We start from the raw sequence: 12,220 nt of genomic DNA, 5'->3' as shown, positions 1-12,220 counted from the left end.
CATAACACATTCACCAAGGGAAGTATAGATGGGAAACAAGTGCTGGCCTTGCAAATGGAATCCAATTATTGAAAATTAATGAATGAAATAGCCACAGGAAAACTACTGCATAGATGTGTATATAAATTTAACTTGGATCAAGTTTGGGAAGATGCTTAAAATCAAGCCTGAAGAACAGTCCCGACCAGAAACGTTGCTGTCCGTTCCCTTCACAGATGCCACCTGGCCTGCCAGGTTCCTCCAGCATCTCGCATTTGATATTTAGATACAAATTGCTTTGAGGTTCAGAGACCAAATCCTTCACATTAAGTGTCAAAATGTCAGACGCCGTTACAAATCAACTATATGTCAAAATGTCATGCCTCACAGTTCAAGATGGATTTATTGCTGCGAAAAGCCATTTACTATTGGCTAGACAGGTCATCCAACAATTTATTGAAGAGATTTATCAATAGAACTAATCCTTAATATACTCCCATTGTTACCCCTCCCCATCCTGGACCCCAGCCACTTTCACAAAACCCAAATCACCTGTTAAAGTTTAGGACAGTTAGGTTGCAAAGACAAAACATGGGCAATTAATCGAACCTTACCATTCTGCATGCTTAATCTTGGTAATCCACCACGGTCACCTCTGCCAAAGCCACATCTTCTACCAGCTTGAACGTCAAACTCATTTTTATTTAAAACTGCATTTTCCGAAAAGTCTGCAATGATAAAACGAGGATCAAAATCCATGAGCTGAGGGGAAAAAAACATTTAAATCTTGCCTCACATAATGAAGTGTGTGCTAAACAGTGTTCTTCCCTCATGGTCGTAATAGGATACCATGAGCATTTCAAACGTTAAAGCCAACATAGAACAAACTGAAAGGAGACAACTACTGCAATAAGAAAATACCTTGAAAATTAAGTACTCTTCCCCTCAGGTTACCAAATCTCTTTTACCTGAATGACTAAAAAGTGCAACTCAAAAGTCAAACCCAACTCTCATCCTTCAAAGTAGGATGCTCGCTTGTTCAAATTAAAGTGTATACTTTTTCCTCATTAATTTTTGAACATTTCTCTCTTTCTGTTACAAATCTGATTTTTCTGTTACAAGGTTCTCAAGATTCTGACAACATTTAAAAAAAAAACGATCAGGATTACATCAAGTACAGGAAATATCTCTCCAACTGATTATTTCCAATGCTTTATTGAATCAAGGAAATTTGCATTTGACAAATTCACACATTCCAGAGGAACTATTATATACTCAATTAAATTAAATAAGATAGGATCTACAAAGGCTTATTTCAAAGATTGCTATCAGAGCAAGAGACAGAGGACTGGGAGCAAAAGCTAAATTGGTTGACAGCCAAAATGGGGGGGGGGGGGGAAGGGCTAACGTTTCATCATTCTCAAAGGACAGTCGATTTATTTTCATTTACTGGATTAATAAAATACTAAGTTCCATCACCCCCCCCCCCTCTCCAAAATATATCACCACTTGAAAAAATACTACCACTTTTACCACTATCATCACCATCAACACCATTCTGATCCCCAGATCTTCTAATTTACACAAATGTGGTCCTTCATTCAAGGTTTGTAGAATAGAAAAGGCCAACTAAAAGCAAATTGATCTAGATCTTGCAAAGTTCAATAAAAAACACAAAAAGTCTCAAACCTTTTGTATCAAGCCTAAAATTCAAACCAAATCCACTGGTCAGTTCCTCAATATAGCTATTATTATATCAAGCAAAAACATGGCTAATTGAATACAATCAAATGCACGACTTGCAGTGCCCTCCATAATGTTTGGGACAAAGACCCGCCATTTATTTATTTGCCTCTGTACTCCACAATTTAAGATTTGTAATAGAAAAAAAACCACATGTAGTTAAAGTGCACATTGTCAGATTTTAATAAAGGCCATTTTTATACATTTTGGTTTCACCAGGTGTTCGCAATTGCTCAGGTGTGTTTAATTGCCTCCTTAATGCCTCCTAGTCTTTCCTCCAATCTTTCCATCACCTTCAGAAACTTTTAGTGCGGTTTATCAACATGAGGACCAAAGTTGTGCCAATGAAAGTCAAAGAAGCCATTAGGAGACTGAGAAACAAGAATAATTGTTAGAGACATCAGCCAAACAGGCTTACGAAAATTAACTGTTTAGAACATCATTAAGAAGAGAACTTTAACCATGTGATTTTTTTTTTTCCTATTTCAAATCACAAATTGTGGAGTACAGATGCAAATAAATGATGTGTCTTTGTCCCAAACATTATGGAGGGTGCTGGATACAGTTATTTTCTTTGTAGGTAAGAAAATAAAACTCATTGTGCCTGGTCCTCTCTCCCCCCCTCCCTCCCTTTCAGCAGCTTCAATGAATCCTATAACTTGGGGTACAGGATACAGACATGCCATGCTGTTGGTTACAAATGATTCCAATGAACCTCACCAGAAAGCAGAAGAATCCTGCTATTTCTGCCTATTGCTCCAATTCTATATATTTCCAGGACATCACAATGAACTAGACACTCAGGAAGAAATACCAAAATAAAACAAGTATTGTTGAAATAGAACGGGGATCTAATGGGCATATTAAAATGCATAATAGTCACACTAATGAATATTTAAGAAATTCTGTACAAATGCAAAATAAGAGAGAGTGCCTTTAGGGGAAGGCAGAAATAATGTCTGTAGCTATTTATATAATTGAATTGTTTAGTTTAATAGGAATTACAAGGATATAAAGCACATCAGTTTATGAAACACTATTGTATTTCATTGCCTCGGGTGAAATAAATACATCAATTCAACTCTGCCAGTCAACAAGTGCATGATGTAGAGTCCATCTCATCTCCACGTTCTCACCCATGCAGAATCCTTTGAGTTCAGATAAGTTCCAGAAATCTTGCTCTGAAGGCACTCAATGGAGCACTCACGAGCCCCAACAATAAATAAATGATATACTTTTTTTCTGTATAATCCAATCCCTTGTTAGGCAAGGAGATTGCTACAATCTGCAACAAACATGTCATTCCTTTGAGGACAGATGTTTAAGGCACAGAAAAATTATTTATGGGGTTATGGGGAGAAGGCAGAAGAATAGGGTTTGGATGGAGAGATAGATCAGCCATGATTGAATGGCAAAGCATGCTTGATGGGCCAGATGGCCTAATTCTACTCCTATTCCTTAAGATGTTAATGAAATAGCTGAAGTTAGTTAGGCCCTGCACCCAGACAAGAAACTCCTGCGGCTCCAAATCACAACCCTTGGTACCACATATGATGCCAACTACTGAGAGAGCTTCCTCCTTGATGCTTAATTTCTATGTTTCTATGTTTCTATGCTTGCTGACAAGATTAATTGAATCATATTCAGACCCATTCAACTCACCCATGAAAGTCAGCTTTTTGGTACGTTGGAACTACAGCCGAGATCTTCTTGGTAAAAGCAAGAGTGGAAATTGTCAAATCAATTACTAGATAGCATCATCTTGAATATCCAAGGAAGGAGATGCGTATTCAAGCTGGACAGGGTACACATACCAAAAGTAGCACGGGGCACAAGTGGATAAGAAGGGAGAAATATTAAAGTCAAACAAAAGCAGTCTGGTAGCAGTGAACATAAGACAAGCCACCTTTGATGCAAGGCATATGAGCCGAGGATGACAATCAATACCCAAATACAAAATTGTTGCCATTTCAGATGGGGTTGAAGGATGGGCAAGACTAGCAACTCTACATTCCATGGCACAGAATGTTCAAGTATGACAGGGTCTGGTGGCAATGCAATATCACAGTGTGTGGCTGCATTGAGGAAATTTATCAATGATGCTTTGAATAACTTATTAGTGGAGTAAAAGGAAGTGCTGGAGTAATGCCAGTTGTATTGGATGTCTGGAGAACATGGATATGTGATGCTTCAGATTAGGATGCTCCTTCAAACTGTAGTCGAGGGGTAAAAGCTAGAATAGTGGGATGGGGCGAGACAAAGCCTAGCAAGAGGCACCCAATCTCTTACTCCTTTTTCTCCCCCACTAGAATCAGTCCAAGAGTCCTGACCCGAAACGTCAGTTATCCATTTCCATTGTGCCTGAACAGCTGAATTACTCCAGCACAGTCTTTCTTGTAAAACCACATCTGCAGTTCCTTGTGTCTCCATAATGGAGCTTGGAAAAAGATCAAGCAGGTAAAACAATGAAAGACAGAATGCTGGAGTAAATTAGGTCAGACAGCAGCAGGGGATTTCAAGTTCACTATTATCTGGCACCACCTCAGCATGACAAGCTTAGAAGATGCGAACATTTTAAAGTGCATCCAGGTGACTGAGATTTGCAGGTAGTCTAAACAAGGCAAGGTTGATGAAAGTGGATCAGATCTGCGGGAACGGAATAGGGGAGGAGGAATCATCAGCCAGACATTTCAGATACTGGAAAGCTTAATTCGTAATGTTATAATTGATTGAAAGAGTTAAAATGGAAACAGTCCCTTTGGTCCAGCAAGTCTATGCTAACCATCGATCAGCCATTCACACTAGTTGCACGTTAACCCACTTTCATATCCACTCCGCGGACGCTTGGGCCAATAGTACAGCCATAGGCTTTAACTCATTACAAAACTTGATTTATAAAGGAATTTCCTCCATCGCATCCCAAATTGCAATGCCTCTAAATATTAAGCATGCACATGAGACTCCTAGGTTTCCTCCTGTGTTGCAAAGTAAAAGGGGCCTCTAGTGGAATATAATCAGCATTGCTAATTCAGCACAAGGCTAAATGCCATAAAACATGAAAATTGTTCAACTAGTCGTTGACCTCATGCTATTTAATGTGAAAGAATCTTTCAGAATAATATTACCGAGACCTAGTTCAGTGAGGTCTCATTTTGTCAATACCGAAGTAATTAAAAGTGAACTGTTATATAGAAAGCCAAAATGAGGTGCATAGAAAAACCTAGGCAAACATACAGCACAAGACAAACAGGGAAACAAAAATCAAATTAACATTCATTTTTAATAGGTACACAAAAAATGCTGGAGAAACTCAGCGGGGTGCAGCAGCATCTATGGAGCGAAGGAAATAGGCGACGTTTCGGGCCGAAACCCTTCTTCAGACTGATGGGGTGGGGGGGGGGGGGGGGGGGGGGGGGGGGGGGGAAGGAAGGAAGGGGGGGGGAAAGAAGGAAGGAAAAAGGAGGAGGAGCCCTGAGGGCAGGGGGGGGGGGGGGGGGGGGGGGGGGAGGGGACAGCTCGAGGGGTGAAGGAAGGGAAGGAGGACAGCAAGGGCTAGCAAAATTGGGAGAATTCAACGTTCATGCCATCCGGACGCAAGCAACCCAGGCGGAATGAGGTGCTGTTCCTCCAATTTCCGGTGTTGCTCACTCTGGCAATGGAGGAGACCCAGGACAGAGAGGTCGGATTGTGAATGGGAGGGGGAGTTGAAGTGCTGAGCCACCGGGAGTTCAGGTAGGTTATTGCGGACTGAGCGGAGGTGTTCGGCGAAACAATCGCCCAACCTCCGCTTAGTCTCCCCGATGTAAATCAGCTGACATCTAGAGCAGCGGATGCAGTAGATGAGGTTGGAGGAGATACAGGTGAACCTTTGTCGCACCTGGAACGACTGCTTGGGTCCTTGAATGGAGTCGAGGGGGGAGGTGAAGGGACAGGTGTTGCATTTCTTGCGGTTGCAACGGAAAGTGCCCGGGGAGGGGGTGGTACGGGAGGGAAGGGAAGAATTGACAAGGGAGTTGCGGACGGAGCGGTCTTTGCAGAAGGCAGATATAGGGGGAGATGGGAAGATGTGGCGAGTGGTGGGGTCACGTTGGAGGTGGCGGAGGATTATGTGTTGTATTTGCCGGCTGGTGGGGTGAAAGTTGAGGACTAGGGGGACTATTTAATGTGAAATATTCATTTTTAATATGTTGGTCAAGAAAACAAATTAAAATCTTAGCACTCAAATGACCAAAATGTGCACTCAAATGTCACTGCAATTCACGAGAGGAAGCAATCAGCTTTACGCTCCATTTAGTGGATAGAGTGCCTTCGAGACTACTGACATTGGTTGAATTTCAAATGAACATACATGTACCTCTGCTATAAAGTGATAGTTGCATTCCAAAGGCAACTCGTATCATCAAAAAACATGTTATAAAACACAAGGAGTGCAGTGTAGGTTGACGAGGTTAACTCCTGGAATGGTGGGTTACACAAAAAAGCTGGAGAAACTCAGCGGGTGCAGCAGCATCTATGGAGCGAAGGAAATAGGCAACGTTTCGGGCCGAAACCCTTCTTCAGACTGTCATATGATGAAAGAATGGAACGACTGGGCTTGTATTCACTGGAATTTAGAAGGATGAGAGGGTATCTTGTAGAAACATATAACATTAAGGGATTGGACAAGCTAGATGCAGGAAACATATTCCTGATGTTGGGGGAGTCCAGAACCAGGGACCATAGTTTAAGAATAAGGGGTAGGCCATTAAGAACTGAGATGAGGAAAAACTTTTTCACCCAGACACTTGTGAATTTGTGGAATTCTCTGCCTCAGAAGGCAATGGAGGCCAAATCACTGGATGCATTAAAAAAGAGTGTTACATAGAGCTCTTAGGGCTAGAGGAATCAAGGGATATGGGGAGAAAGCAGGAACAGGGTACTGATTGAGGATGATCAACCATTAAATGGCGGTACACAAAAATGCTGGAAAAACTCAGCGAGTGCAGCAGCATCTATGGAGCGAAGGAAATAGGTAACGTTTCGGGCCGAAACCCTTCTTCAGACCGAAACGTTCTTCAGGTAAAATGCGGTTTTCTCCTGCCTGTCCGAGATATATTTTCTCTGGCTGCTAGCTAATGCTGAAGAATTGTTCCGACTGCCGTTCTATGAATTTTTTTTTAAACCGCGGAACAATTTCAGCGCTGGAGTAAAATAAAAATCCACTTCTAATGCAGTCAACGCCGACAACGGGACGGATCTCCCGTACGGGACAGCTAAAGGTAACCCGTTTATTTTACATATAAACGTGCTTCTTAGGATTACCTTAATCCAAATTCTACATTGCGAAAAGGTGATTCTAGGCCCCATACGAACCGGCAGTGTTTTTCCTGCCGATATGGGGTTTAAATTCACCGCAAACCGCAACGTTCCAAACGATCGCGTTCCACAAAATCCCACTCGCAAGATGATTTAAATGGCCATTAATTTACGGGAATTAAACAATAAATTCCTTCGATTTGGCCTATAAATTCATGACAATGAGATTTAAAAATCATGTTATATTGTGAATTCTTGTGTGAATGTTATTTGGACACTTAGGCCATTTAAAAATGTTCATGTTTTCTTAAGAAATGGATAGATGTTTAGATCTAGTAATTGAATTTTGTAATTAGCTAAAATGAGGTAACTAACTAATTATATGCTTTAATTTCAGGTCATCCAAGTAAGATTGTTTCCTATTTGTTTCAGAATGCTTCAATCAATAACAGAACATTTCTTTCAGTTCTCTTAATTTTTAAGAAAGTTATGGGCTTTTGACTGTCCTCGATCACAAGTCAATGGAAAAGCAATAGGGAACAAGATGCTAATTTCCAAGTATGAAAATCGCCATAATACTTAAGATATGAAAGTGAATTAGGTGTCAAATTTTTTTTATGCTTTATCTGATGGGATAAATTGCAGACTTGATTTTTTAATCTAAAATCTTAAATGTTGTAACATTGCCACTTATCCTGTTATTTATACAGTAAATATCAACCTATTTCCAGGAAAAGTATCATCACGCAAGTTTTATTGCACTCAGGATTCTGATCTTAAGGAGAAGCAGTCAGTAGACAGGTGTTCTCAATATTAATCTAATATCACATATTTTGACCTTATTGTTGTTGCTCAAGATGAAAAGTGTGCGTAAGTTTTGAACAATCAAGTTATGGATCCATTATCTTCAATATTGAACCATGAATGTTAGTTCTGGCAACGTCCATTTGTATGGCATGCAATAGCAACTTTGACTGAAATAAAGAGGTAGCTGCACTTTGTTACAATAATGGTCACACCATTACTAATCAATACTAATCAATTGTTCATCCCAGTTTGGCAAAAGAATAAATCAGGGAAGGTAGTACATCCATGGATAACAAAGGAAATCAGGGATAGTATCAAAGCGAAGGATGATGCGTACAAATTAGCCAGAAAAAGCAGCATACCGGAGGACTGGGAGAAATTCAGAGACCAGCAGAGGAGGACAAAGGGCTTAATTAGGAAAGGAAAAATAGATTATGAAAGAAAACTGGCAGGGAACATAAAAACTGACTGCAAATGTTTTTATAGATATGTGAAGAGAAAAAGATTAATTAAAATAAATGTAGGTCCCTTGCAGTCAGAAACAGGTGAGTCGATCATGGGGAACAAGGATATGGCGGACCAATTGAATAACTACTTTGGTTCCGTCTTCACTAAGGAAGACATAAATAATTTGCCGGAAATAGCAGGGGACCGCGGGTCAAAGGAGTTGGAGGAATTGAGTGAAATCCAGGTTAGCCGGGAAGTGGTGTTGGGTAAATTGAATGGATTAAAGGCCGATAAATCCCCAGGGCCAGATAGGCTGCATCCCATAGTACTTAAGGAAGTAGCTCCAGAAATAGTGGATGCATTAGTAATAATCTTTCAAAACTCTTTAGATTCTGGTGTAGTTCCTGAGGATTGGTGGGTAGCAAACGTAACCCCACTTTTTAAGAAGGGAGGGTGAGAGAAAACGGGGAATTACAGACCAGTTAGTCTAACATCGGTAGTGGAGAAACTGCTAGTGTCAGTTATTAAAGATGGGATAGCAGCACATTTGGAAAGTGGTGAAATCATTGGACAAAGTCAGCATGGATTTACGAAAGGTAAATCATGTCTGACGAATCTTATAGAATTTTTCGAGGATGTAACTAGTAGCATGGATAGGGGAGAACCAGTGGATGTGGTGTATCTGGACTTCCAGAAGGCTTTCGACAAGGTCCCACATAAGAGATTAGTATACAAACTTAAAGTACACGGCATTGGGGGTTCAGTATTGATGTGGATAGAGAACTGGCTGGCAAACAGGAAGCAAAGAGTAGGAGTAAACGGGTCCTTTTCACAATGGCAGGCAGTGACTAGTGGGGTACAGCAAGGCTCAGTGCTGGGACCCCAGCTATTTACAATATATATTAATGATCTGGATGAGGGAATTGAAGGCAATATCTCCAAGTTTGCGGATGACACTAAGCTGGGGGGCAGTGTTAGCTGTGAGGAGGATGCTAGGAGACTGCAAGGTGACTTGGATAGGCTGGGTGAGTGGGCAAATGTTTGGCAGATGCAGTATAATGTGGATAAATGTGAGGCTATCCATTTTGGTGGCAAAAACAGGAAAACAGACTATTATCTAAATGGTGGCCGACTAGGAAAAGGTGAGATGCAGCGAGACTTGGGTGTCATGGTACACCAGTCATTGAAAGTAGGCATGCAGGTGCAGCAGGCAGTGAAGAAAGCGAATGGTATGTTAGCTTTCATAGCAAAAGGATTTGAGTATAGGAGCAGGGAGGTTCTACTGCAGTTGTACAGGGTCTTGGTGAGACCACACCTGGAGTATTGCGTACAGTTTTGGTATCCAAATCTGAGGAAGGACATTATTGCCATAGAGGGAGTGCAGGGAAGGTTCACCAGACTGATTCCTGGGATGTCAGGACTGTCTTGTGAAGAAAGACTGGATAGACTTGGTTTATACTCTCTAGAATTTAGGAGATTGAGAGGGGATCTCATAGAAACTTACAAAATTCTTAAGGGGTTGGACAGGCTAGATGCAGGAAGATTGCTCCCGATGTTGGGGAAGTCCAGGACAAGGGGTCACAGCTTAAGGATAAGGGGGAAATCTTTTAAAACCGAGATAAGAACTTTTTTCACACAGAGAGTGGTGAATCTCTGGAATTCTCTGCCGCTGAGGGTAGTTGAGGCCAGTTCATTGGCTATACATATGAGGGAGTTAGATGTGGCCCTTGTGGCTAAGGGGATCAGGGGGTATGGAGAGAAGGCAGGTACGGGATACTGAGTTGGATGATCAGCCATGATCATATTGAATGGCGGTGCAGGCTCAAAAGGGCCGAATGGCCTACTCCTGCACCTAATTTCTATGTTTCTATCTCTGGGGACCTCTGGTATATCTCCAACACAGTGTTTTGGAAGCAGTGGGAAATCTACTTTGATTTCAATGCACACCATTTTAACAGCTTGTCTGCGTCAAGAGAATCAACTTGCTGCCCAATTGCCTTATCTTCTTAAGAGTGACAGTGTGGAAACAGGCCCTACAGCCCAACATGTCCCAGCTACGCTAGTCCCACCTGCTCCGCATTTTGGTCCATATCCCTCCAAACCTGCCCTACCCATGAACCTGTCTGTTTCTTAGGTTCTTAAGTCCCTGCCTCAACTAACTCCTCTGGCAGTTTGTACCATACACTAACCACCTTCTGTGTGGAAAAAGTTACCCCTCAGATTACTATTAAATCTTTTCCCTTCACCTTAAACCTATGTCTTCCGGTCCTCAATTCTGTTACTCAGAGCAAGAGACACAATGCATCTACCCGATCTAATCCTAATCTATTGAAGGAAAAGACTACAAAAAGTAGTAAACACTGCCCAGTCCATCATCGGTTCCGACCTTCCTTCCATCGAGGGGATTTATCGCAGTCGCTACTTCAAAAAGGCTGGCAGTATCATCAAAGACCCACACCATCCTGGCCACACACACATCTCCCTGCCACCTTCAGGTAGAAGGTGCAGGAGCCTGAAGACTGCAACAAACAGGTTCAGGAACAGCCATCAGGCTATTAAACCTGGCTCGGACAAAACTTTGATTATTAATAACCAATTATCTGTTATTTGCACTTTATCATTTTATTTATTCATGTGTGTGTATATATGTATATTATAGTATATGGACACATTGATCTGTTTTGTAGTAAATGCCTACTATGTTCTGTGTGCTGAAGCAAAGCAAGAATTTCATTGTCCTATCAGGGACACATGACAATAAACTCACTTGACTTGACCTGACAAATACTTCAAGATTCAAGAGTTTATTGTCATGTGTCCCAGGTAGGACAATGAAATTCTTACTTTGCTTCAGCACAACAGAATAGAAGGCATGAATACAGAACAGATCAGTGTGTCCATATACAATTGTATAAATATATACACACACATGAATAAATAAAATGGATAAAGTGCAAATAAACTGATAATGGGCTATTAATGTTCAGAATTTTGTTTGAGTTGAGTTTAATAGCCTGATGGCTGTGGGGAAGAAGCTGTTTCTGAACCTGGACGTTGCAGTCTTCAGGCTCCTGTACCTTCTACCTGAAGGTAGCGGGGAGATGAGTGCGTGACCAGGATGATGTGGGTCCTTGATGATGCTGCCAGCCTTTGAGGCAGCGACTGCGATAAATCCCCTCAATGGTAGGGAGGTCAGAGCCGATGATGGACTGGGCAGTGTTTACTACTTTTTGTAGTCTTTTTCGCTCCTGGGCACTCGTTGCCAAACCAAGCCACGATGCAACCGATCGCATGCTCTATACTGTGCACCTGTAGAAGTTAGAGAGTCCTCCTTGACATACCGACTCTCCATAAACTTCTCAGGAAGTAGAGGCACTGATGTGCTTTCTTTAGGATAGCATCAGTGTTCTCGGACCAGGAGAGATCTTCAGAGATGTGCACGCCCAGGAAGTTGAAACTCTTGACCCTTTCAACCATAATATATAAACAGGACTGTGATATAAACAGGACTGTGGGTCCCCATCCCACCCCTTCCAAAGCGCACAATCAGTTCCTTGGTTTTGCTGGTGTTGAGGGCCAGGTTATTGTGCTGGCACTATTTGGTCAGGTATTTTAAGCAGTCCTTGGAAAATAGTAAGGATATTTGAGTTTTTACAAAAATGAAAATGTTGCCTATTCTAAACAGGGCAGTGCTGAAGTAACTCAGTGGGTCAGGCAGCATCTCTGGAGACCATAGATAGGTGTTGTTTCAGGTCAGGACCGTTATTCAGACCGATTGTGCAAAGGGGAGAAGAAAGCTGGAAGAGAGGAGCAGGAAAGTAGGTGGACACACATCTAGCTCATAAGAAAGTCAAATATTACATGTACCGACTCCTGCAATGTTCTTAGCTTTTGCAATCGTCTAATGATACTAGGAATTTTATAAACCCACATCCTTAAGGGATCTCAA

The 12,220-nt window shown here is 41.6% G+C and overlaps 1 protein-coding gene across 10 annotated transcripts in view; it reads right to left on the bottom strand.

The window, feature by feature from the left end:
- Positions 1 to 12,220, bottom strand: part of ddx4 (DEAD (Asp-Glu-Ala-Asp) box polypeptide 4) — a 76,871-nt gene that overhangs the window by 37,920 nt on the left and 26,731 nt on the right. For all 10 annotated transcript variants that reach the window (XM_055634311.1, XM_055634319.1, XM_055634328.1 and 7 more), the window contains one exon: positions 594 to 707. In XM_055634311.1, the coding sequence (XP_055490286.1) occupies positions 594 to 707 (114 nt within the window). The remainder of the gene's footprint in view (positions 1 to 593; positions 708 to 12,220) is intronic.

The sequence above is a fragment of the Leucoraja erinacea genome, chromosome 1 (genome assembly GCF_028641065.1).
Source record: "Leucoraja erinacea ecotype New England chromosome 1, Leri_hhj_1, whole genome shotgun sequence".
Taxonomy (NCBI): Eukaryota; Metazoa; Chordata; class Chondrichthyes; order Rajiformes; family Rajidae; genus Leucoraja; species Leucoraja erinaceus.
This window is presented reverse-complemented; position numbering and strand designations above follow the sequence as displayed.